General features: G+C 47.5%; 1 protein-coding gene and 1 long non-coding RNA gene across 3 annotated transcripts in view; one reads left to right on the forward strand and one right to left on the reverse strand.

Annotated features, from left to right (window-relative positions):
• The window catches only part of IQGAP2 (IQ motif containing GTPase activating protein 2), a 288,002-nt gene extending 264,297 nt beyond the window's left edge, over nt 1-23,705 (reverse strand). For both annotated transcript variants that reach the window (XM_025438205.3, XM_025438204.3), the window contains exon 1: nt 23,467-23,705. In XM_025438205.3, coding sequence (XP_025293990.3) covers nt 23,467-23,608 — 142 coding nt within the window. In that variant the 5' untranslated portion in view covers nt 23,609-23,705. The remainder of the gene's footprint in view (nt 1-23,466) is intronic.
• Nucleotides 22,043-26,071, forward strand: LOC125754850 (uncharacterized). Its single transcript, XR_007409775.1, has 2 exons — nt 22,043-22,186; nt 24,396-26,071. It is a non-coding gene; the product is annotated as an uncharacterized LOC125754850 (long non-coding RNA).
• Nucleotides 26,072-27,550: the final 1,479 nt, after the last annotated feature.

Consider the following 27,550-nt stretch of genomic DNA (forward strand, 5'->3'; position numbering starts at 1 on the left):
TTCTATAATATATATTCTTCCAGTTTGTTGGTATACTAAGCTATGTAAAGACACTGCTGTACTTGCAGATTGATATCCAATCCCCACTCCAGGCACAAGAACAGTGGGTGGCCTGGGCTCCCACCTTCCTTTGCATCACCAATTGGAAATGTTTTACTCTTCCCACAGTTCCAAGTACCTTCTCCCACTCCATCCCTGGTAGCAGCAGACCTGCAGAAACAGAGGCTTCAGGGTAACAAGAACAGCACCAACTGCTCCTGTTGCCCAACTTCCTGGAAGGAGTGTCCCTTGCCAGGAGAGCAGGTGCCTGGGTGTGGTTGTCCCTGCAAACCTCAGCAACTACAAAGTCAGGCCAAAGCTGTTCAGAGGAGCTGGCTCCCCTCTGTGACTCTCTCTACTCCAACTGAAGTCAGGGAACCAGCAAACGGCTAAGAGCCTAAAATGGTTGAATCTGCTGCCTTTCTGGAGCTGGCCTGCCCTTCTAGTGCCCATTCAGAGGGTGCCGCCATCTGTCTCAGGCTGTCCTGTCAAACTGCTTCTCACCGTGCCAGGTAAGTGGCTGCAAGCATTGGCCCTCCTGCTGCTCAGCAGCCTGTGAGGCTACAGACGGGCTCAGACAATCAGGTCTGGCCCACAGAAGGGTCTATGGGCAGCCCTTGCAGGGTAGATTGCCAAAAACCTTATATTGCCCCCATTCAGAGTGTTCCATCATCTTCCTGGACTTATTTGCTAATTTTTCTTTAACTGTCAAGACTTGATTCTTCTTAGAGCCTTAAAGTGTGGTTTATAAACCAACCGTGTGGGCGGCACCTGGGAGCTCCTCTGACCTGCAGAATCCATGCCTGGCCCCTGCCCCACCCCCCGGGATCTGCAGCATAACCAGGTCCTCAGAGGGCACAGGAGCACATTTACATGTGACATGGGCTGTATTAGGGAACCTTTTTCTTTTTTTTTTAATTTAACATTTTGTTAGTATAAAACCAGTTATACTAGTCCTGGTAGAAACACTGAAAAAAAAAAAAAAAAAAAGCTTTACAAGGTAGGGAAAAAAAGCATAATCCCATTCTCAGCAGAAAGACCTCATTATTCACGCACTCTGGAGAGGGGCGGGGAAGAGCCCAGCTCACTTTATTTCAGAGCCAAATCCCAGAGCATGAAAGTGAGGCTATTTCGTTTTAAATCACCACCCACCATCACAAACACTAATTGGTTCAGTAAATGGTATTATAAGAGCTCAAGGTGGAAGCCAGGCCAGAACAAAACCCAGCAACACAGAACTACCCAGAGAACAATTCTGTTTCTTCACCTACAGCAGATTCTCAACTGGGGACATTTGGCAACGTGTGGAGACATTTTGGGTCATCATCCCAGGGGCAGGGGTGGGTAGTACCGGCATCTCCTGTGTCAGGGATGCCACTCCACGTCCTTACAGGGCCGGGTCCTTCCTCCTGCCCCCGCCCCCATCACCAACGGCCTAGTCCAAATGCCTCAAGTGTTGGGGCTGAGGAAGCCTGACCTGGAGAATTCACTATAGTGTCATCTTCTTTGCCCTCTCAGCATCCCCATCACCTCCTGCTCACCCCACCAGGAAACCCCCTCTCCAGTCAAAGGCCTGCACTCCCCCACAACAGCTTTCCACCCTTGGCTCCGGGAGGAGCAGGACGTGCCACCGAGTGTGTAACAGCCAGGGACAGGGGATCCGGGGCCCTGCCCTTTTGGCAGGAAGGGTTCCCGCTTGCTTGTCCCCTCCTCATTACTCATGCAGTGCAGGCCTTAGGTTACCTATTATAAAATCACGGGCTCACAGAGCCTCCAGAGGCCTCAGGGAGCGTCTCCTCCAGCTCCCTCGGCATATTAAAGGGGTTGCATCCCCAGCCAACAGCAGCATGAAGACCAGCTCCTTTGTAACACGGAGGAAAAGGGAGGAAGGCAGAGAAAGGGAACAACAGTGCAGACCCCAGGCGTCTGAAGTGTCCAAGCAACTGCTGAATGGCTATGCTCTATTTTTAGCTCAACTTCCCTGAAAAGGCACCCTGCCTCCCCTTTTTTCCAATGCCCCTCGTACTTTCCAACTGTGTTGGCTTCTCCTCTCCCCCGAAGGTTGCTGTCTAGGAAAGGGAAGTTCCTGTCACAGACCAGAGAAAGATCCATCCCCAGGGGCAGGGGGACCCTATGTCTCAGCGTGCCCAGACACGGCCCAGCTGACACCGTGGCATAATTAATAGAATTTCCCTTTCCCCACAAAGGTGTCCAGGTTTAGACGATGAATAATATATACTGTAACCTTTCTTCTGGGGCATGCTATTCCCAGGGAGAACAAAGCTCCAGGTCTGAGTGCTTCTGCAGAGCACAGTAAGCAACAGACCTCAAAATAAAGCCGATGTGCAATTATGTCTAATTTGGCCCTTTCTGGTGATGTGCCAGCTGACCGAAATTCTGCTCGCTGAAAACGACTAGATGCCGATGAAGGGAAACCCAGAACTGAGCCAAGGCATTCTAATCTTATGACTTGAGGGTGTCAAGAAAGAGGTTATTGGCACAGACCATGGGAAAACCTACGCTCAACCTGATCCTTGAAGTTAGTTATACAACAATTTCCAATTCAAATTCAGTCCATCCTCCAACTCCCAACACACACAAAAAAACTGACTCAGGAGGTCTGAATGGTTTCATGGAGCTTCCAGGCTCAGGGAAAAGGTAGCAGAAAATCAAGGCAAGAAGATTCATCAGCAATTTGCTGAATCACCCCAACAACTTCTACCTGAGACCATATTCACCCAAGCCAGTCAAGTTCAGACAGGGAAGAACTTAGTCTCTCACCATCAGAAGGATGGTGTTTACTGGGATTACAGGTCTCCCTAGGAAAGATAAAGAACAGGAAACCAGTCCATCTAAAACAACTGTTAACAGTTTGATGAATTTCCTTCCAGTCTTTTTCCTCATAGAATTTAAATTCCCCATAGTACATCCCGACTTTTCACTTTATAAGCATTTCTCTTTGTCATTAGAAATCAATCATCAACTAATCTTCCACAAAGCAGGCAAAAATATCCAGTGGAGAAAAGACAGTCTCTTCAACAAATCGTATTCGGAGAATTGGAAAGGCACATGCAGAAGAATGAAACTGGACAACTTTCTTACACTGTTTACAAAAATAAAGTCAAAATGGATGAAAGACCTAAATGTGAGACAGGAAACCATCTAAATGCTAGAGGGGAACACAGGCAGCAACCTCTGTGACCTTGGCTGCAGCAATTTCTTGCCAGACATGTCTTCAAAGGCAAGGGAAATAAAGGTAAAACTTAACTATTGGGACTTCTTCAGGATAAAAAGCTTTTGCACAGCAAAGGAAATGTCAACAAAACCAAAAGGCAACCTACAGAATGGGAGAGGTTATTTGCAGATGACATATCAGATAAAGGACTACTATCCAAAATCTCTAAAGAACTTATCAAACTCAACACCTAATAAAACAAAAAATCCAGTCAAGAGATGGGCAGAAGACATGAACAGACATTTCTCCAAAGAAGACCTACACATGGCCAATAGACACATGAGAAAATGCTCCACATCACTCAGCATCAGGGAAATACAAATCCAAACCACACTGAGATACCATCTCATATGGGTCAGAATGGCCAAAATTAGTAAGTCAGGAAACAACAGATGTTGCCAAGGATGTGGAGAAAGGGAAACCCTCTTGCACTGTTGGTGAGAATGTGAACTGGTGCAGCCACTCTGGAAAACTGTGTAGAGCTTCCTCAAAAAGTTAAAAATAAAATTACTGGATGACCAAGCAATTGCACTAGTAGGTATTTATCCAAAAGATACAAACACAGTGATTTGAAGGGGGCACATACACCCCAATATTTATAGCAGCAATGTCCACAATAGCCAAACTGTGGAAAGACCCCAGATGTCCATCAAAAGATGAACAGATTAAGAAGATGTGAGATAAACACACACACAAACACAGAGGAATTATTTAGCCATCGAAAAGAATGAAATCTTGCCATTTGCAATAACGTGGTTGGAGCTAGAGGGTATTATGCTAAGTGAATTAAGTCAGAGAAAGACAAATACCATATGATTTCACTTATATGTAGAATTTAAGAAACAAAAAGATGAACATGGGGAAGGGAGGGAAAAAATAAAGAAAAATAAAAACAGAAAGGGAGGCAAACCATAAGAGACTTAACCCTAGGAAACAAACTGAGGGTTGCTGGAGGGGAGGATGGGAAATAGAGTAACTTGGTGATGGGCATTAAGGAGGGCACCTGATGTGATGAGCACTGGGTGTCATATGTAACTGATGAATCACTAAATCCTACCCCTGAAACTAATAATATACCATCTTTTAACTAAACTGAATTTAAATAAAAAAGTTTTGAAAAAGAAATCAGTTTATTTTAAGTTGTGTCTATGGTTCTCCAAGAGCAACATTAACAGCTGTCCACTATTCACACTTCAAACGTTTATATATAACAGAAGGCAGTAAATAAAGAGGATGGAGTAGAAAAAAGCAAACCAAAGCAATAAAATTTTAATGAAGAATCCATCTCCCAAAATAGTCTCGGTCACAGTATTTTGAGTTTCAAATCTCTCCATCAATTCTGCTGGCATCAGTGAAGAGGGCAGGCCTCCTGACTTTCCAAGCTAGCACATGCTCCACATGGTGCAAATACAGAGGGAAAAAGTGAGGTACACATGGGCTTAGAGTCACTGCAGGTGACAAGGAATGAGCAGAAATGATGCCCCCTCAGGGTGTCTCCCGTGTCTAAGAATCGTTGCCTTATGGCAGCCAAGATTCCCCCATCCTCTCTGCTCTGCTCTCATTAATCCCACACACATGCACACATTGCCAGCTCCCTCTGTCCCCTCTCTGGAACTCTTCTTTGCTCCCCAAAGCAAAGAAGGCCTGTACCTGCCAGGCCCTATGCTCAGTCCTTTACCCTATCCCATTTTGTCCTAATGATGCCATTAGATAGGTACACTCTGGGGTGCCTGGGTGGTTAAGCGTCTGTCTTTGGCCCAGGTCATGATCCTGAAGTCCTGGGATCAAGCCCCATGTTGGACCCTCTGTTCAGCAGGGAGTCTGTTTCTCCCTCTGTGCGTTCTTGCTCTCTCTCTCAAATAAATAAATAAAATATTTAAAAGTAAAAAAGATTGGTGGTACACTGATTTCACAGGACAGCAAACCACAGCTGAGTGACAGTAAGCAACAGAGCCAGCGCTCTGTGACACGGTACTGTCTCCTCAGGCAGAGGTCAGCTCTCTAAGAAAAGAGATCTGCCCTAAATGCTCCTTCATCCCATGAACACTTATGTCTCACTTCCATCCTAAGAGTATTTGGGCAGGTCAACCAAGATAGATGCTTAGAAAAAAAAAAAAAGAATAAATATAAAGAAATAGAAAAAAAAAAACTGTACAAGACAATAGCAATGAAGGGAGAAAGAACATAAATACACTGGAAACAACACCTAAGGCCTTCACAAGTCCTACAGATGAGCCCCAAATTTGGTTCTGTGCTTATCAAAGCAAAACATGGAAAGTAGATATTCATAAGCTTGAGTTATGGGTTTATGTCACAAAGTCCTGTTGCCATAGAAATTGTGTTGAGAACAATGTATATCTCAGCCGCCCAGCCTGATCACGAGACTTCTAAATGAGCCTATTTTCTGCTGTTGGTTCAGCCTACAGACACTGCAAAGTAAACTTGATACAAACTGCTCTAAAAGAGACCACATACTACCCAGTTCTCGTAATCAGGATGCACTAAGTAGACTTCAAGTCATCCAGAGAAGGTTCAAATTATCAGGATGAGGCACTTGCCGCTCAACAGTGTTGCTATGACCGCCCGCTGTCTTCCACTAGGCTGGTGCCCACCAGCATGTCCTCTGCCTTCGGAGGCTGCCAAACCCTGCCTTTGCTATCTGCTCCTCCTGCAGTCTGCTTGTGCCCACTTCTTTCATCTGTTTGGTGATAAGCAAATGCCTGACTTAATAGCAGGTACCAGCCAATCAATCCCCACTCACCACCTCTCCATGGTTGTGCTTACCAACTGTTTAGGAGCAGCCAAAGCCACTGTGCTAAAAATGTACAATGTCTAAAACCCTTCCTTTTTCCAAGTTAATGGCTAGAGTGTGTTGAATAGTCACCCCCCCACACACACACTTGCCAAAATTCACGTGTACTCAGAACTTGGAATGTGGATTTATTTTGAAATGGGGTCTTTGCAGATGCAATGAATTAAAATAAATGGTCACACCAGATTAGTGTGGGCCTTAATCCAATGACTAGTGTTTTATAAGAAGAGGGAACAGACACCCAGGAGAATGCTATGTAATCACAAAGAAAGAGATTAGAGTGATGCATCTAAAAGCCAAGGAACTCTAAGTTCTGGCAACCAGAAGCAAGGAAGAGAAGAGGCAAGAAAGGATCCTCCAGCAGAGCCTTTAGGGGCGCATGGCCCAGTCAACACCTTGACTGGGCTTCAAGCCTTCAGAACTGTGAGAAAATACATTACTGTTTCCTCTAAAACTCCATGTAAGCCCACAGTCTGCGTTAATTTTTTACAAATATGCAACTAATACGACGGCTAGATGCAATACCCAGAAAACAGTACCAAGTGCAAAACCTGACTTTTTTACTTTTATCCAACAGGTACGATACACGCAAATTCTGGAGTCACATTGCCTAGATTCAAATCCTGACTCTGCCCTTCAAACTCTCTGTCCCTCATTCTTCCCACCTATGCAATGGGGATGACATGACCGATCTTGGAGAGTCAGTGTAAGGATTAACTCAGGTAATTCATATCAAGTGCCTCTAACAGCACCAGGCACGCGTATGCACTATGCCTGTGTGTTATTATCAGCATCTTCAGAGGTTAAACAGACGGAAAAAGGCAGAAGCCAATCCCTCTTTTTGAACTGTGTGCACATTATCCACCTCTCGTGGTCCTGTCCTCTCCTGGAAGACATGAAGCACTACAGGGTGTCTCTCCACAGTCTGCATAAGGCAGCCAGAGACAAGCCCAAGACCAGGGTTTCCCACTAAAGTACAACAGTCTGATTTTCAATACTTACTGGGCTACTGGCTCTGCAGAGCCAACATCTTCTCTTGTTAAAGAATTCCTGGGACTTCATATGCTGTATTTAGCACAAACTCCAAACTTACCATTAACACACAGTAACTTGGTTTTTGGACTTAGACTGATCTTAAAATTCTCAGCTCATTTTCAACCAGGAAAGAGAAGAACAAGCAGTATCCCAAAAGAGTAGCCTGCCCAATCCTGGGTCTGCAGTACCCAGGGCACAATGAAGCCAAAACCCTCCAAACACACTTTCTGAACCTTGACCCCACAGCTGTAGCTGTATATAAAAATGACCCACACTCACCCTTAGGAAATAGCTCCCCCTTACTTCTAGTCCACAGTCATTCTACAGCCGGGGCTCTCACATGTTCCCACCATTTTTTACTCAGATTAAGAATCCTCGGGGATCCTTGGGTGGCTCAGTGGTTTAGCACCTTCCTTCGGCCCAGGGCATGATCTTGGGGTCCAGGATCGAGTCCCGCGTCAGGCTCCCTGCATGAAGCCTGCTTCTCCCTCTGCCTCTGTGTGTGTGTGTGTGTGTGTGTATCTCATGAATAAATAAGTAAAATCTTAAAAAGAAAAAAAAAAAAAAAGAATCCTCATTCTAGAGGCCTCAGGCTACCAGTCACAGACTGCCCAATAGAGATGCCAGGTCCAGTAAAACAATAATAACTCATTTAAAAAATACCCACTTTCAAATACTACTTCCAAAGATGATCAGATCTAAATAACATCTTTGACATGGATGGGGATTATTATATTCATGGTATGCACTGAATGAGTGCTTTCTCTGTACCAGAAACCAAGGACTTTGCATAGATTAATTCATTCTACTGTAATTATCCCCGTTTTACAGTTGCACAACATGAACCAGGGAAAGTAAGACTTTGCCCAAGGTCACATATTTAGCATTTGAAGGAGTTAACTAAAATATTCTGTTTTGAAGATCTCATCACAGATCCAGAGAAGCAACTGATTACCTCCCTTGTAGTACTTATGGAGACCAAGGGCAACTTGTTTTCTATGTACTAATACCACTTATTTAAATTGCCAGCCCCAAACTAAACCTAAGAAGTTACACATACTGTTAAGGAAATGCTGCACTCTCACGCTTATTCTGCATACCACTTGAGGTTGTAAAAAAGTAAATCTTGCCACAGTTAGATTTTATACCTTTGGTCTTTATCCCCTATGAAGAGGAGATCAATCCACACACACCCTTGGGGAGGTAATATCAACAGGAGCCTAGAGGCCTGTATTCCAAGTGCTTCCTTAAACTCAAAGATACTTCACCCTTCTGAGGTTTCTTCAGTTCACTTTATTGAGAAGTGAGAGGTGGGTGGTGGTTTCTCTAAAAATTCAACAGAGCATTACCATATGATCCAGCAACCCCATTTCTGGGCATACACTCAAAAGAAGTGAAAGCAGAGACTCCAACACATTCTTGTACACACCTATGTTCAAAGTAGCATTATTCACAATGGCCAAAGGTGGAACAACTCAAGTGTTCATCAATGGATAAACAAAATATGGTGTGTGTGTGTGCACACACACCATATATATTATGTATAAATACCATGTATATTATACACACCATGGAATATTAACCAGCCTTAGAAAGCAAGTTCTGACACATGTTACAAGTTGGATGCACCTTGAGGACACTACAGTAGATGAAGTAAGCCCAGAAACAAAAGGGCAGAAATCACTGATTCCACCTACATGAGCTATCTAAAGTAATCAAAATCATAGAGAAAATAGAACGGTGGGTGCCAGAGGCTGGGAGGAAGAGAGAATGGGCAGCTACTGTTTAGTGAGTACAAAGTTTCAGTTTCAGAAGATGAAAAAAACTCAAGATGAGCCATGGATATGATTGCAGAACATTGTGAATGTACCCAATGCCATAGAACTGCACACTTAAAAATGCTTGAAATGATAAATTTTATGTTGTATATTTTACAACAAATACACACAGAGCAAGGAATTTTAATTCAGTGGATTTTAAAACTTAGCTGCCCGTTGGAAGCTCTTACAAAGTTTTAAAAACTATCTCTTCATCACCAGTAGCAGCAGGTTGGACCTGGTGGTCTCCTGATGGGGTGTGCTGGGAGGAACCACACTGCTCTTAAGGCATTCATGCCAGGAATGGGCCTGGGCTCCTCAGGGTTTTCAGAATCCTTGAAGCAATAGGGAGGTGGCAGTGGCCAGTTGTCTCAGGCTGGGGAAGACCAAGATGGGGGTGGACATAACAGCCAAAAACAATGTGAGAAACCTGACTGGCCCATGGATCCATAAAGTTGGTTATAAAGTACACCTGGGAAAAATCTCAGTGTTGGATTTCAAACTGGACAGTGGACTTGGACGCATGGTACTGGTGGTACGGGGGATGTGGTTGTGGAGGGGAATGTCCCTGTTGGCATATAAGATGGAAGTTGAGTACTTAGTGGTGAGCTGTCACAATGTCTGCAGATGGAGTAGTATGGCAAGAAGCTAAGTGAAAGAAATGGGCGTTTACTGTATTGCTTGTTTGAGGCTTTGGGCATTCGAAATTTTTATTTAAAAAATAGAAAAAATAAAACAAAATAAAAACACCTATGTCAGAGTTCTATATCAAAACAAATAAACAGGGTACCTGGGGGATGGGATCCAGGGAACCAACACTTTCTTTGTAAAGCTTCTGTGGAGATACTACTAGGCAGCCAGGTTGCCAGCAATGAATTATAAGAGCTCTAAACCAAGATATGCTATTAGGATGGCACGGGTAGTAGTCAACGATTGGTATTATCTTAGCAAGTTGCCCCACTGTTGACACCCAGCAACCCTGAGAATTCTTCTCAAGCCCCAAATGACCCCAGCTGCCCTGCCTTCTACTCCTCCTTAAGAATAAATCACAACATCTCACTTTGGAAAAAAAAGAAGTTTTTATTGTTTTACGTAAGCTCCATGCCCAGCATGGAGCCCAACGTGAGGCTTGAACTCATGACTCCGAGATCAAGAGTCAGATGCTTAACAGACTGAGCCACTCAGGTGCCCTGGAAAGAAAGGAGTTCTATCATCAGACTGAGAGACAGAATTGCCTTCCGTAGCATCATCCTCCACTGCTGAACACACAGGTTTCCCCTGTCCCATAGAGTAGTTTCCCTTTATGAAACATTCCCCTACAGCACAGGTCTCAATGACACTACTCTTGAAAAGTCTTTTCACGTTTAAGGATCCTACTATTCACTTGTGTTTACATTATTTACACTTCCTACTAAAAGAAATGTTCAGCTGGACAAGGAGGGATCTGGCCACAGAGTATATACTAGGATTTAGAAAATTCACGTCTCACAGATAACATTGCCTCAAGTCAAAACTTTGCCTTTCAAGCTACAGGAAGAAGAAAAAAATCTCATTTCAAATCTGGGTACAAAGACAGCATGTGTCACAAAACTAAAGTGGCACTGCCTTTAAGGCAGATAGATGATTAAGTGATCAACGATAACATGAGTAAGACTACACCAAGAAGTTCTTCAAATAAGTGGCAAAATTACTCCCAGACACGATCACACGTATACACATTTGAATCAACTTTCAAGCAACCTCCCATACCTCGTATCCCTTTTAGGGGAAACATAAACTCTTTTTCAGATAACAGACAGGAGCTGAGGGAAGTCCTATCCAACATCACATACCAAGTGACACCTCTTAACCTAAGCTTTCAGATGCTAGCTGCTGCCCTTGCCTTCATAGTGCTTCACGCTTCTCATGGTTCCAGGGTGACAAGATTTCCACCACAGCTTCCTCAGTTGTGTAAGATAACGCAGGGGACAATGGCAGCTTCCAAGAGGCCAATAAGCTTCTAGACTCCTGTGATCTGTGTACTGTTCAAAAATATTTCCTTCCCAGGGATCCCTGGGTGGCTCAGCGGTTTGGCGCCTGCCTTCCGCCCAGGGCATGATCCTGGAGACCCGGGATCGGGTCCCGCGTCGGGCTCCCTGCATGGAGCCTGCTTCTCCCTCTGCCTGTGTCTCTGCCTCTCTCCCTCTCTGTGTCTCTCATGAATAAATAAATAAAATCTTAAAAAAAAAAAAAAAGTATGTCCTTCCCAATTTGAGTGACTAACATAGCAAATGCAATCTCCAATTGAAGGACACTGCAAAGCTTCTTATTTTTAGGTAAGGCTCTGATCACACTTGACCTCTGAAAGCATTTGGTCTGCAAACTGTATAAATTCCATCATATACACAACATCAAACACCTCTTGTTGAATTAAAGAAACGTAAATAATGGTCTCTACCTCTTGACAGGCTTTCAGGACTTCTTGTGAGTCAAGAGAATAATCCCCTACTGTTATGTCAGCCCATCCTTACTGTCACCATGGACACTACTTTTTGGGTCATTATTGCTTTTGACAGATCAGTTTCCTTAACATTTTCCCTTCATACATTTTAAAAACCCGAGGCGCCTGGTTGGCTCAGCGGGAAAAACATGTGACTCTTGATCTTGAGGTCTTGAGTTTGAGCCCCACCTTGGGTGTGGAGATTACTAAAACAAACAGAAAACCTTAAACAGCTACTGCCCAGTTGGGGTTTTTTTTCTCGTCACCATTGCTGATCTTTATGTTTTTCATCCAACCTCTCTAGATCCCTATCCCGATTCCAACAGCTTAACAGCTATGAGTCCTGGACCTCTGAACACTTCAGCCCCTCACCCTGTCTCTCCATCTCATCCTGCCTTCACACACACACACACACACACACACACACACACACACACACACACCTGGAAAATCAGATCTTCACTGAATCCTTTCATGACAACAGACCTGTCTATCCCACTCTGATTTTTTCAACAAGAACTCTGTATTCTCATCAGGTAAAGTTAACTAATTGCAATCTTTTTTTAACTATAAAAATAGGCTTATAAAAAATTTGAAGAGGAAACACATTTTTTTTAATTCACCCATTACCTTATTACCTACATGGACCCACTGCTGCTATGAGGATTGGCTTTTGTGCCGGATACTGGGGATACAGCAGGAACCAAAACACAGTCGAGACCCCTCAAGGTTTTCTTTTTTTTAAAATTTTGTCCATGTTTTTCCTTAGAGTAATCCATGTAGTACAGTATTTTTCAAAACTCATTTGATTGTTTTAAAAGGTAATTCATGGTAAGTCAACTTAAAATAATATTCCCACCCTTGCCGGAGCCCACATTGAAGAGGAATACGTAAGCACAATGCTCCAGAATACCGGCTCATTCAAACGGACAACAGCAGACACCATATCAGAGAACTGAGGAAGATAGGAGACAGAACCCAGAATCAGTGCCAAAGGAAAGGCCTCATGGCACCCCAATTCCCATGACAGGTAACTGCCTTTACACATGTTTTCTTAATTGTTTTTCCCTTTGGAAAATAAATCTTAGCTACAGAATGAAAACTAAAGCACATCTGCATTAGCTTTGTAATGACCCTTTCTCCGATAACTTCTAAGGGTTCCGTATGAGCAAAGCTCTGGGAAGCTGCCTTCATGGATCCCATTGGGGGCGGCAGAGTTTCGGGGGTGACTGAGAGGAGAACTCCTATCCTGTGAGGCTGACTATGTGGCTGACATTTTCCATTGTCTCACCCCACCCCTGTGAAGCCTGCTTGGTCAGCCCAGGGCTCAGGCCAAGAACAACAAAGTGGAAGGCGTACCCAACAGCCATGTGGGAGCCACCTAAGTCTAGCAGGACTCAGTTCTCCTCTTCCCCCTTTAAAAATTTTATTTATTTCAGAGAGAGAGAGAGAACACAAGCATGAGCAGGGGGAAGGGCAGAGGGAGAGGGAGAAGCAGACTCCCCACCGAGCAGCGAGCCTGATGTGGGGCTCCACCCTAGGACCCCGGACCACTACCTGAGCCAAAGGCAGATGCTTAACCGACTGAGCCACTCAGGTGCCCCTTAATTCTCCCTTTTTGAGACACTGAGGAGTACAGGGGTTGGTAGAAAATGTGTATATGAAACGTGCTAGCATAAAGCGCCTAGCAGAAAAGGAGAGCTGAATGAATGAGTCATCTCCAAGTGCCAAGGTGAGAAGCAGCCTAGATTCTCCATTTCTCACGGCCAACATACATCCTACTTATTCCTATCATTTGAGTTTCACTAACTTTCTAGAGGTAGTAAGGCCTGACAGATGGCAGATGAACCCTGTGTACTTCCTCCTCTTCCTCACCTCCCTTCCAAGCCCCCACAGCACAAGGTGGAACCCTGCTAGCCACACCAAACTCTACAAGGGAACCAGACATAAAAACTAACACTTATTTCAAGTAGCTCCTCATCACAAACCTTGGGCTTTCAAATCAGCAGCAGCAGCAATAATAATCAGCTTAACCCTGAAAGAGATAACAGGATGCTTAATAATGCCAGGCAACAGTTCCTCACTCAGATGTGTGAGTGACAACCCCATGATCATTTTTAAGATGACAGAAAAATGCAAGGTAGAAATCCAATCCCAGTCCAACCTGATTTGGCAACAGCAATGAAATGCATTGGGATTTTTTTACGTATACATAAACAAGGATAATTTAATCTCCACCCAAAGTAAGGCTCATTCAATTTCCATATACATAACTAAAAGATTTTCCCGTGTGTATATGCTTTCAACATAGTATGGGCCAAGGAATTTTAAAAAATATATTTTTAGGTGAACTACACCCCCAATGTGGGGCTCAAACTCACGACCCCAAGATGAAAGAGTAGCATGCTCTACCGAGTGAGCCAGCCAGGTGCACCTGGGCCCAAGATTTGAAGTCCACTTTTTGTTCAGGCTAGGAAAGGGCAAAGAGCAGGGGAAAGAAGCAAGGGGTAGTTGTGATGCAGGGGAACCACCGTCACCCGTCCCTCTCCAATATCCAAGCACTGACTCTCCAGAGGCACATTCTGAACATGTATGTTTCCATGTATTAAATCATTTAACCCACTAAGCATGGACTTTCCCACCTGCATTTTACAAGTATGGAAACTAAGGCACACAGAAATTAAAATAACTTGCCTAGGTCTCACAGAGTGTGAAAACAAACATTAAATATTTGCCTGGCACTTGAAAGCTGCTCTGATTATCTTTAACAGATAGAAGAAAGAAGTTCCTCCTTTAGACAAACTGTACAGTACCAACACTTCAAGCAAAACCCGTAGTAACAACAAATATTTATTGAACGTTTTCTCAATGCCAGGGTAACAAGCTACCGCTTGATATTGAACATAAACATCACTTAATTTGAAATATATGTTGTCGCTTCCATCACTTGCAAATCAAGTCTTTTTAGATGGAGAGGACCAAGGAAATGCATTAACATTACTTAGGACTGAATTCATATCTGCAAAAAACAAAGCAACAACAAACAAACCAAGCAAAAAAAGCCCATGAGAATGGAGAATATTACCAGGAACTAATTGATCTTGATTTTTAAAAATAATATTAAAAAGTCTTCCTTCAGGGATCCCTGGGTGGCGCAGTATTGAGCGCCTGCCTTTGGCCCAGGGCGCAATCCTGGAGACCCGGGATCGAATCCCACGTGGGGCTCCCGGTGCATGGAGCCTGCTTCTCCCTCTGCCTGTGTCTCTGCCTCTTTCTCTCTCTCTGTAACTATCATAAAATAAAAATAAAAATAATTTTAAAAAAATTTAAAAAAATAAAATAAAAAAAAATTAAAAGTCTTCCTTCAGAAATTTGATAGTAATGGATAAAGGAGAACAATTAAAAGTCATCTTTCTAAAAAAATTAATTAATTAATTAATTAATTAAATAAAAGTCATCTTTGGGGACACCTGCGTGCCTCAGTTAGTTAAGCATCAGACTCTTGATTTTGACTTAGATCATGATCTCAGGGTCATGAGATCCAGTCCCACTGGGGCTCTGCACTCAGTGGGGGCATCTGCTTGAGATTGTCTCCTTCCTCCCCCCCCACCATTCTCTCAAATAAATAAAATCTTTAAAAAAAAAAGTCATCTTTGGGGATCCCAAGCAAAAAAATCAAATCAAATCATAGGAATGTTCTCCTGTCTGTAATCAGTAACAAAATAAACAGATCTGTAGTTTCCCTGCAGTGTGGGGGTAACTGGCTCCACTTATGTCTATTGAAGAGTATTTCTGCTAGCATATTCAACTGTTCTAAATACCATGAATAAGTGAATTAAAAACACTTCAAGCTGTTCTGAAGAAAAAGACGGAGGAAGAGGACAGCCTTCAAGCCTTACTGTTAGGCATCCATGCCAGTATTACAGCCCAGAATTGCCAGCTTGGAGCCTCCCTTTTACATAGAAAGCTTTCCCAGCTCCCTCAGTCTTCTCAGTGCTCTAAAAGCACTACCTCCACCGAGAAATCCTTGGGCAGTGGCCCTCAATCCCTCCTCCATGGAGATTTTGGACTTTATCTTCCACATCACATTTGTTCCCCAGAAGTGAGAAAAGCAATCTTAAAGACAGAAGAAAATAAATCCTATAAAATAAACACAAACTTGTAGAGAAATCGATTCCCAGATTTCTATGCAGCGCCAAGTGTGTGCTCAGATCAAACACACACGGAGTAAGTTAACTAAAGCCTTCAGGTTCGTACCCACGTATTTACACTTACTTGACGAAAACCTGCAAGCACTGTGAGGAGGGAGATTGTGTATTTGGAACATCTTTTCAGGGACGCCTGGGTGGCTCAGTGGTTGAGCGTCTGCCTTTGGATCACGCGTGATCCCGGGGTCCTCGGATCGGGATCAAGTCCCACACTGAGTCCCGCACCAGGCTCCCTGTAGGGAGCCTGCTTCTCCCTCTGCCTGTGTCTCTGCCCCTCTGTGTTTCTCATGAATAAATAAATAAAATCTTTAAAAAAAAAAATAAAAGGAATGTCTTTTCACCTTTGCCCTTGACCAGTCCAATAGAATCCCCTACAAGGTTCACCGAGATAGTGGTGGGCCCCGCCTCCAGTTTGATCCAGAAGGCCTAGGGGAGGGGTGCCCAGAAATTGGCCTCTGCCACAGGTTCTCAGGCAATGCTCTGCGCTGTTGCTCCTCCAGAAAGTGCTCCCCGAAAACCATGGCACTGGCGGGAGAGACAGTGTCAGAGGCTTTGAGGCACGCTGGCGCACAGGCCCCATCCACGCTCACACAGTAGGAGGCCACTTAACATTTAGTTACGTCTCTGGGCCAACTTATGAGTGGAAAACACGGTGTGGGGATCCCTGGGTGGCGCAGTGGTTTAGCGCCTGCCTTTGGCCCAGGGCGCGATCCTGGAGACCCGGGATCGAATCCCACGTCAGGCTCCCTGCATGGAGCCTGCTTCTCCCTCTGCCTGTGTCTCTGCCTGTCTCTCTCACTGTGTGCCTATCATAAATAAATAAAAATTAAAAAAAAAAAGTCAAAAAAAAGAAAACACGGTGTGAGCCACTTTCCTACCAAACTGGGACGCCAGTCATTTGAGGGCTCTAAATCTCTAGTAAAATCTGTGAAGTAAAAATTGCCCCAGGTAATGGAGAGAAGAAAGAAAAAGAAAAAAGGTGACAGAAACCTACTGCCAAATCGTTTACTTGTCAAGAGCTTTGTCCGGTGTACCTTTTCTTCTCGCCTGTTCTTAGAGAAATTTACCTTCTGGGATGGTTTAGAATTAGCTGTCTGTCCCCTGGCTGGAGCTGACGAGGCCCAGGAGGGTACACGGCTCCCCATCTCTGTATTCCTTGACCGCCGTCAGTACCGCAGGAGTCATCGTCACTGAGCAACGTCCATCCCATCCTGAGCAAAACTTTCTGACAAACCCGCCCTTCCCGAGGAACCCCCAAAGCCAGAAGCGTGGCGAAGGGACTCTGAGCGACACCCGGAGCAGATGACAAGCACAAGCCTCCCCTGCCCTCCTACGCTTTGCAGCGCCAGCCCCTCCAACCACACCTAACCTTCCCTCAGGCCCCACTTCTGGGCCACTCACCAATCAAAATCTAATGGACAGTTAAAAAAACAAAACACAAAAGGTGTTTCAAAGAAAAAGATACTTCACTGAAAGACTACTTTCCTCAAGACAGGTCTCACTGCCCTTTGTTATCTACAAAAGAATGATATTCCAGGACAGATGCCCTTCCGGCTCCCCGACTGTGGCCCAGCAGCTATCCCCACCACCTAAGCTTCAGTCCCAAACACGCTACCCATACAACCAATACACAAGGATGCCTTTCACTTTTTTTTAAAAAAAGATTGTATTTATTCATGAGAGACACACACAGAGAGACAGAGAGAGGCAGAGGCCCAGGCAGAGGGAGAAGCAGGCTCCCCGTGGGGAGCCCGATGCGGGACTGGATCCCAGGACCCCGGGGTCACGGACACCATTCTGCTCTTCAAGTAAGAAAAATAAACACGAACAATAATGTGAAAAAGTACTGGCTCACTTGTCGGTCACCTCACTGCAAGCTGCTGTCTGATTTCTCATCAACCCCAGATTTTAAGGCATGGCCAGTCTACGGAATAAAGTGTGTTTTAAAAATTATTCCATTTGGACTCATTGGAACATACAGCTGTATTATAGAGAAACCTTCCTTTATTTCAGTGCCTCATAGTGAAACGGGATGTTTCTATACATACATAAAACCACTTGATGAAGCCTGGATGTACTCTATAAAAAGTCCATGCTTTCTTGGGGATGGGGAGGAAGCAAAAATCAAGTTTAGACAATACCATGCATCTACTTTTAAATGATCACATTGTCCAAATAGCTATGGGTTTCTGGACTTTGATAAATCATGACCAACGTCTGAAACAAAAAGAGGTGAAACCCCGGTAAGTAATTCATGGGAGACCAAACTGACAACAGCCGATGAGCAAAGCTTCCAGGTTCTGATAGCACCAACTTTCAAGTTCCCACTGTTACCAGCCAGCTGTGTGGCCTTGAGACATAATCACGGATTTCGGCCTCTCTGTGAAATAGGGAAACTGCTGGCCCTCTCAATGGTAATAATGAGCAGATGATAACAGCTGCACATGAAAAGCACCAGCTCTTGCAAAGTACACCAACCTCAATTTCCCAGGCTGAACTGCCCACCCTGTAGGACCACAACTGACCATCACATCAGAAGATGAGCGGCCTTTGTTTCTCCTTTGGTCACCATGAAGGCTTGATGCATTAGGTCTGTTTGCACACTAGACTTTTAAATGAAATGAACTGTTAAAAAGCTTGCGTAGAGGGAGGGTAAGGGGCAACAGCAAACCAATGGTTCTCTAGAGAAAAAAGGAGTTAGCTAACACCCTGATACTCAATTCTGAAACAAACTTGGTATTACAAGCTTAAACTCTCCCAAACAAGTCATTTTGGCTAACAACATGTGTAATTACAGTTAAAGGCATACTACAATAACCCTTGAGCTGTTGGCCTTGAAGATCCTTTTGAAAACCTCAAAATAATAGTACATGAGGGAACAACCTTTTTGTCTACTAATGACAGCATCAGGAGGCAACATAGCAGATATCTTGAAACTTTTAAATTCGCATGAAAACACCGACACAATGGAGAAGCCAAGAAGCACTAGACAGATGTAACAACCTATATTTCTTCTCAGATTAATACTGAGAAAGGGTTAAGAGGTTTAACTTAGGGGGGGGTCCCTGGGTAGCTCAGCGGTTCAGCGCCTGCCTTCAGCCCAGGGCATGATCCTGGGGTCCCGGGACCGAGTCCCACGTCGGGCTCCCTGCATGGAGCCTGCTTCTCCCTCTGCCTGTGTCTCTGCCTCTCTCTTTCTCTGTATCTGTCATGAATAAATAAATGAAATCTTAAAAAAAAAAAAAAAAAAAAAAAGAGGTTTAACTTCTACTCCAGTCACCAAGAGATTTGGAAATCTCACCATTCGAACAAGAGCATTATCCAAAACAAAACAAAACAAAACAACAAAAAAACAAACAGCATCAGCCAGGACAGCCTCCCATCCCCTGCCCTCAACACACACACACACACACACACACACACACACACACATCCCTTCTGCTATGGCCCATGCTGGATTTTAAGAAAAAACAGTGAAACGTTGATTGCCATTAGTTCTACAATGCTTCTCTTGAGAGAAAAGAAGTTTTGCAGAGGGTAGAAAACGGCAGTGCTTGCCAAAAGCACATTGATTACTACCCACAGTAGGCACTTAAATGTTGACTAAATTATCAGTTCTCAGCGAGATCTTCTAAGTCTAGTCATAAAGCTCCCCTTTTACCATCTGTAGTATTAACTCGCAAGAAACCACAGGAAAACTTGACAGATCATGGTGGCAACTGTTTTGAGCATTATTTTCGCTAATTCATCATAGTTCGTTACAACAGCACAAAAATTATTTGCAAATCATGCCCAAGCATAAGTGTCATTTAAGTTTGGTTTTGGGGCGCCTGGGTGGCTCAGTCGGTTAAGCATCTGACTTTGGCTCAGGTCATGATCTCAGGGTCCTGGGGTTTAGCCTGGCATCTGGCTCTGTGCTCAGGGGGCAGTCTGCTTCTCCTCCTCCCTCGACCCCTCCCCGCTGTTGATGGAGTAAAACGATTTCCAGCTTTACCTCTTGCCTCGTATTCCCTGCAGGACTGAATGAGCTATTTCGACTTTGTCCTACAGTAACAGGACACAAAGTAATTTCATAGGTTGCAGGAGAATGCAGCCAAAAATGGAAAAAGTGGGGATTAAATAGAAAATGATCCATTTAATTTTAATTCAGTGCTCCAGTGTGCCAAACAGGAAGACTTCAGTAACGTCTCATGTCAGAAATCCGAGAAGGATGCCTTCATGGAGAACTCTGAGAAATCCCTCAAGTACAACTTACTATGTAGTATTTTACAGACACCCAGCCTGGTGGAGAAGAGAGACACTGTGACAGCCCCGAGCTCAGTGAATTTACTTTGTCCAAGAATTACTGAATCAAACGACATTTCAAGGGAAGGAGAGATGGCAGGACCAGGCCTAAAACAAGTGTGACAGTTAATACCAACTACTAAAAAGTTGTTTCAAAGTCCAGTCTCAAATACCTTTTACTTAGAATGTACAGTACTAGAACTGAAATAACCATGTAGAGGGAACGTACTGGGGCTTTGCTTACTGTTAAGTGTCAGGGATAAAACCTGTTTGGTATAGTTCAGGGTTTTATGGAGCCTCTACTCGCTAAACCCAGAGAAGAAACAGTAAAATTCTATAATCGACAGGGCGAGGACACTACATTTTCCTTCCCCAGACTTCCTGTGAAGAGCTCACAGCACTATTTGCAGTGTTGTGTGGACAGGAGCCCAAAAATCAAACCACTACCAGAAATTATGTATTATAGGGACACCCGGTGGCTCAGTGGTTGAGTGTCTGCCTTCAGCTCAAGGTGTGATCCTGGGGTCCTGGGATCGAGTCCCACATGGGGCTCCCTGCATGGAGCCTGCTTCTCCCTCTGCCTGTGTCTCTGCCTCCCCCCCCCCACCCGCCGCCGTCTGTCTTGAATAAATAAAACCTTAGAAAAAAGAAATTATGTATTGTAATACATCATACAGTCTCCATTTGCATGAATAACGTGTATTACCGGACACTGAGTAACACTAAATACTAAAGTGTATTCGACTAGATTCTTCAAAAAACTATGAACCTGGTAGCAAAATTACAAAAAAGTTCATTTTAAGGACTTAACAGTCTCCTTTATTAAAGCCTTAATATTTTAGGGTGACCATAAAATCTGGAAACTATCAAACACTTTTCTTCTACTCAATGACCAAAGAATGTCAGCACTTTGTGAGCTGGCAAGACGCAAATGGGAGTGATTCCAACAAGCAGGCACACCACTCCATTACACCAAAGTTGTGAGAAAAGTTGGACAATCATTTCCAGAAAAAGTGGCAATGTGGAGTGTTCTTCGTGGTTGTAGGTTGGATAGAACCTCCTTGGCTGCTGCTTCTGGGGTGTGCTAAATCCACAGGTACATTTGACAGAAAATCAAACAAACATCACAAATCCATCTGTGTCTGCATGTAAAGATGCTGCATTACTCCTCCTCATTCACTACAACTTTTTTTTTTTTAAGATTTATTTACCTATTCGTGAGAGACACAGAGAGAGGCTCTGGGGGGGGGGGGGGGGGAAGGACACATGGGACTGGATCCCCCAACCGGAATCAGGCCCTGGGCCGCCCAGCCGTCCCCATTCACTGCAACTTCTGCACAGCACATTGAATCAGTGAGAAATGATCCACCAAATACATCGGCTTTAAAATGTATCAAAAGCTGGGGGGTGGGATCCCTGGGTGGCGCAGCGGCCCAGGGCGCGATCCTGGAGACCCAGGATCAAGTCCCACGTGGGGCTCCCGGTGCATGGGGCCTGCTTCTCCCTCTGCCAGTCTGCCTCTCTCTCTCTCTCTCTGTGACTATCATTAAAAAAAAAAAAAAAAAAAAAACTGGGGGGTTTTCTGGTGTGTATTTGCCTCCTTTCCAGACTCTGCGGTCATCGTATAACCCGGCACAATGAAGCCAGCTGCCACTGTTCGGGAGCTCGTCACATGGAGGAGACTGTCCCCGACCTGAGGTCCACAGCAGTGACCGCGGCCTGCGAGGTTCCCCCAAGTGCAGTGAAGGCTGCCAAGCCCTGGGCCCCGGGCCCGCTGGGGGCCGCCACCGCCATCCCCGCCCCGCACCGCGCGGAGGCTGCATCTGGCTCCTCGGGCTTCTTCCCCGCTGCCTGGCACCCAGGGCCGCACTGCAGAACCCGCTCCCCGTCCCGGGCTCGGCCCGCCGGCCTCGCGGCCCAGGCCTCGCAGGTGCCCCCGCCGTCGCCGCACGAGCCCGCGGGCAGAACAGCCAGCAGCCCCGGACCGCCGCCCGCGCAGACCCAGCGCCGCCGTTGTTTGTTTTAAAGGAAACACTTCCTGGCACAAGTTTAGCGAAGACTATGGACTCTGAGCACGCAGACACGTGGTTGCGGCTAATCTGCCCCCCCCTTTCCGAGCGGCCCCGGGGCTGCTCACGGCGGACACCCCGACGCGGGTCACGCGGGCTCCGCGGGCTCCGGGGCCTCGCCAGGGCGGCCGCCGCAGGGTCGCAGGGCGGCAGAGGGACAGCAGCGCCCGGGGAGGAGGCACCGCGGCGGGGCCCGCCTCCCGCTCAGGTGCAGGCGGGGCGGGGGCCTCCTGCCCTGGGGAGGAGGGGGCGGGAGGGACGCCTGCCCTGGGGGGGGGGGGCGGAGAGGGGGCCGCCTGCCCGAGGCGGGGACGGGGTAGGGGCCTCCTGCCCTGGGGGTGCGCGGAGTGGGGGCCTCCTGCCCTCGGGGGGGGGCGCGGTGCGGGGGCCGCCTGCCCTGCGGGGGCGCGGTGCGGGGGCCGCCTACCCTGGGGGGGCGCGGTGCGGGGGCCGCCTGCCCTCGGGGGGGCACGGGGTGGGGGCCGCCTGCCCTCCGGGACGTGGGGGAACGCGGGGGGCACGGGGGCGCGGGGTGGGGGCCTCCTGCCCTGGGGGGGTGCGGAGTGGGGGCCGCCTGCCCTGGGGGGGCGCGGTGCGGGGGCCGCCTGCCCTCGGGGGGGGGCGCGGTGCGGGGGCCGCCTGCCCTAGGGGGGCGCGGTGCGGGGGCCGCCTACCCTGGGGGGGCGCGGTGCGGGGGCCGCCTGCCCTCGGGGGGGCACGGGGTGGGGGCCGCCTGCCCTCCGGGACGTGGGGGAACGCGGGGGGCACGGGGGCGCGGGGTGGGGGCCTCCTGCCCTGGGGGGGTGCGGAGTGGGGGCCGCCTGCCCTGGGGGGGCGCGGTGCGGGGGCCGCCTGCCCTCGGAGGGGGCGCGGGGCGGGGGCCGCTTGCCCTGGGGGGGCACGGGGTGGGGGCCGCCTGCCCTCCGGGACGTGGGGGGGGCGCGGGGGGCACGGGGGCGCGGGGTGGGGGCCTCCTGCCCTGGGGGGGTGCGGGGTGAGGGCCGCCTGCCCTGGGGAGGCACGGGGCGGGGGCCTGCCCTCGGGGGCGCGAGGGAGCGCGGGGTGGGGGCCTCCCGCCCTCCGGGACGCGGGCGCGGGGCCGCGGGGCCGCGGGGCGCTGGCCCTGCCCACCTGTAGCAGCGCAGACCAACTTTCCCTGGGAGCGGGAAGGCTCGGGCCGCTCACGCCACCCCCCGGCCCCAGGCGGTAGCGGCCCGGGGCTCCGAGGGCTCCTCACCTGAGGGCCCTAAGCCCCCACCTGGCCCGCGGTCCGCGGCCCCCGGGCTCCCCGGGGAGGCCGGGGCCCCCGCTGCGCATCAGGACTCGCGGGGCGGGAGGACGCGGTCGCCGCCTCCTGCAACTTCGGCTGCGAACTTCGCCAGCGCGCAGCCGCTGCCCGCCCGCCGCCCGCGCCCGGCCCCCGGTCCCCCAGCGCGGCCCCCGGGGAGGGGCGCCCCGGGAGCGCTCCCCGAGGCCGCGGGTACTTACAGCCATAACGGGGTCTCTGCAGGGCCGGCGGCTCCGGGGCGCGCCCCCCGCGGCTCCCCTCGCCGGCCAGGCTGGCGGGCTCCGGGCCCGCGGGCGCGCTCGTGTCCGGCCGGTCGCCGCCCTGCCCCGGCCGCAGCGACATGGGCTCCGGCGCTCCCGGGTCCGCTCCCGGGTCCGCTCCCGCAGCCGCCGCGCCGACGCCGACGAGCGAGCTCCGCGTCCCGGGCAGGTCTCCGCTCTCCTGCCGCCGGGCCCCGTTATCCCCCGGGAGCGCGCCGCGCAGCAGCGACCCCTACCGCGAGCCGGGCGCCGCGCGGGAGCCGAGGGCCCGCCCCTTCCCGGCCGGGCGGAGCGGGGGGCGGGCGGAGCGAGGGGCGGGGGCGCTGCGGGGGGCGCTGCGGGGCGGGGGGCTGGGGGGGCGCTGCGGGGCGGGGGTGCTGCGGCCGGCCGCGGGCTTCTGGAGAGTTCCGAGGGTGGAGTGAGCCCACGTGGGGCAGAGCGGGAAAGCGCGGGAGACGCGGGCGCGCTTCTCTGCGCCCCGGGGAGGTGGCGCCGTGCCTTCTTCCTTCCTTCCTTTCCTCCTTTCTTTCCTTTCTTCTTTTGCTTTAACTTCGAAAGTTGCTTCTGCGACTCTTTGTCTACAAAATACAGGGCTCCCCGTTCATGACAAACGGGGAGTGCGCGAGTGTCGGGAGAGCAAGAGGAGCAGCGCCCCCCGCCGCCCCCGGGGACCCTCTCCCAGGCGGGCTCCCAGCACAGCCAGTCCCGGCCGAGCCCGGAGGGCACTAAACGGCCCGAGGCCCCCTTGGAAGGGCTTTCCTAACGCGGTCGCGGTGGCCGGCGCGGGTTCTCCAGGGCGAGCACCGCAGGAGGTCTGGGGGACCGTTTTATTTTTTTATTTTTTTAATATTTTATTTATTTATTCATAGAGATGCAGAGAGAGAGGCAGAGACACAGGCAGAGGGAGAAGCAGGATCCATGCAGGGAGCCGGACGTGGGACTCGATCCTGAGACTCCAGGATCACGCCCAGGGCTGCAGGCCGGGGCTGCCCCTGGGGGACTGTTTTAAACCCATGCCTCACCTGTTTGGGGACTGTCAGAGGCGTCGGTGACCACGTGCTGGCAAAACAAAGTAATTGCGGCAGCGTGTGAGACTCTAACTGGAGAGAAAGTGCATCGTGACCCTCCTGAAGCACGCAAAGACGGGCCGGGGGGCTCCCGTCTCACGGCGGGAGGGGGGGGGTGCGGCCCTTGAAGCTCAGCCCCGAGGGCCCCACCCTCAGAGGTTCCAGTTCCTCGGGGGTGCTCGGGAAGTGGCATGTCTAACCAGCTGCGGAGGAAGCTGACCCGCAGACCTGCGGCCCCTGCAAGAGCGCTTCAATAGAGGGTAGGCACGAGGCGGTTGGCTTGGCCCCAGGGACATCCCACCCAGACAGGCCGGAGAGGCGATTCTCAACCACTCCTCTCTTTTTTTTTCTTTTCTTTCTTTTCGAGAGCCATTAGATTCTCCCCTGATCGGGATGGGATGTGTGGGGGTTTTCTTCCCTAAAGAGCAGATGCCTCTAATTAAAAGAGCAATTCCAAAGTGAAACAGCCACGTTTTAAGTTAGAGCACCCTGCCCGTCGGTGTTCACCTGGAGGAGGAGCATGTTCAGGGAGAGTTTTCTACGCTTTGGAAGATGCTGGATTGGAGCATAATCTAAAGTTCATTCCATCTCTATGATTCCATGTATAAAGTACTGGACTGTAAAGCTCTCGCACATAACCGTGTTCACTGTCAGTGGAAGATTTAAGACCCCACAAAGTGTGTGTTTTTACCTATTTAGAGATGAGAGGGAAATCGTAAACTTAGAATGGTCAAGGAAGGCAAAGGGATTTGAAAGTGTGCCCTGAGGTAGACCTTGAAAAGTGGGTGAGAGTTGGATGCATATGAAAGCCCTTAAAGTTCTGGGTATGGGAGCTGCATGATGAAAGGGAGTTCAGGGAAGGTAAATCTTGCAGCAGGTTATGAGGTAGATTAGAGAAGCGGCTGTGGCAGGAGTAGACAAGAAGAGAGCTTCCATGACGTCCACACCAATAAGTGATAGAGGGGACATTCTAATACAAATAAGTTGGTGCCATCAACATTTCCATAGATGTCACAGATTGTAATAAGTAAATATCTGTTAATGGTAGAAAGTAAAGGTTAAAGCATAAACAGATGCTCTGGAGGAAAGTCGTTCTAAGTTCATGCGCTAGCTGGTCAGCTCTTCTTTGGGGGCTCTGGGGTGGTTTCAAACTGTCATGACTAATGCTTCCATAGAGAACTTAACACTACAAAGAAACTAAAAGCAAATGCTTCTGGGTTTTGTTTGTTTTTTTTTTTTTTTTTTTTAAGTGCTGGAATCCATCTTTGGGATTTCAGTCTGCATTCACTGGGTAAGAGTACTAGCTCTCAGATCACTTCTCTGCAGAACCTCAGAAAACAAACTTATTTGCAGAATTCTGAACTATTTGACATTGGAGAGGGAGTCAAATAAATACAAGGCAATGTGCCAACGTACTTTGTCATGTGATTGTGCTTGCAAGAATATTAAAAACAAAAACTGAAGCCATCTACTAAAAAGTCTTTTTTTAATAAAGCAAGAGTTTTTTTCTTTAATGTGAAACAAAAGATGACATTGAAAAACTAGACACAGTAAAACAATTTTGAAGCAACATTGTTTTTAAAAGATGGTTTTCTAAGAGTTACCTCTTGAATGAAATGAGCATGAAGGTGTCTGGAAAAAAGTGCAACTTTGTTTTTATAACTATAACAGATTAATTATATCAAGAGCATCAAACAGGATTTAAAAAGTATATTTAAGTAAAAATCTTGGCTTGCAATTCTAACATTCCATTCACCTTTGAAATAATTTGGTGATTTTCCAGTATCATTTTATTGATCATTTTAATATTACCAGAATAGTGAGCAATGTGCTTTCATAGTATCACCCAAGGAAGTGAAGCATGAAGCAATGACAAGAAAGAAATGATTCAAAGCTTTTTGCAAGTTCTGGGAGCCCTTGAGTTGTTAAGATTTTCTAACCCATTCTCTGTCCCAGAAAAAGCAAATGGCAGAGCAGGAACTGCACTTCTTTCCAAGGGAGACTTCTATAGCTAAAAAGGAAATTGTTACAGTCCAACATCAGAGTTAAAAAAAAAAAAAATCGGAACAAATAAATGCAACCGTAAGTGTTTCAGTTCTCAAAAAAAAAAAAAAAAAAGGAATAGTATTATCAGGGGATTAAATAACTGTAGGACTGATGGCCTCGTAGCATCATTGTATGGACAAGGCTGAGCAGCACAGAGAGGTTGTGTGACTCCTTGGCTATGGAAGAACAGAGCCTGCACTTCATTCCACACCTCCTGAGAGTCTACGTGCACTGCTTTTTGTACTATACATATATTTGTTTACATATACTTCTTTTTCCATTAAAGTCATTTTTTTACTCCACTAAAATCTGTATGATTTTGGACAACTTTCAACTATTTTGTTAATGCTAAATCAGTAAGCAATCTTGCATTTTTCTCTTTGCCTTAAAGTTCTAAACAAATCAAACTTTGGAAAAGTCTAATTTTAGCAAGTAAATAAAACCACACACAATTCCATTATTATTTCCCATCTCACAGTTCAAGAAAGTTAGAACTCCAGTGACTCAGAAGATGATTCCCAGGGCAGCCTGGCAATGAGCAGGAGGAGAAAGCAACATTGATTCTGGGTGACTCCCTTCCATTTCTATCCCTTTTACACCACATTAATTTTCTCAGCTGCATTTATCATCTAACATTCCACAGAGCGGATTATTTGTTCATTGTCCCAGAATGTGAGCTTCTTGACAGGTAGAACTTGATCTGATGTTCACTGCTGTGTGCCCAGGACTTACAGCAATGCCTGGAATGTAGTGGCTGCTCAATTATTTTGATACAATCACAACTTTGCTAAATACTTATGTGTACCAGGCAGTACACATAATAGAAATAGTTATTCTTGCCTTTTTTTTTTTTTAAGATTTTATTTATTTATTCATGAGAGACTTGGAGAAAGAGGCAGAGTCACAGGCAG

The sequence above is a fragment of the Canis lupus genome, chromosome 3 (assembly GCF_003254725.2).
Source record: "Canis lupus dingo isolate Sandy chromosome 3, ASM325472v2, whole genome shotgun sequence".
Taxonomy (NCBI): domain Eukaryota; kingdom Metazoa; phylum Chordata; class Mammalia; order Carnivora; family Canidae; genus Canis; species Canis lupus.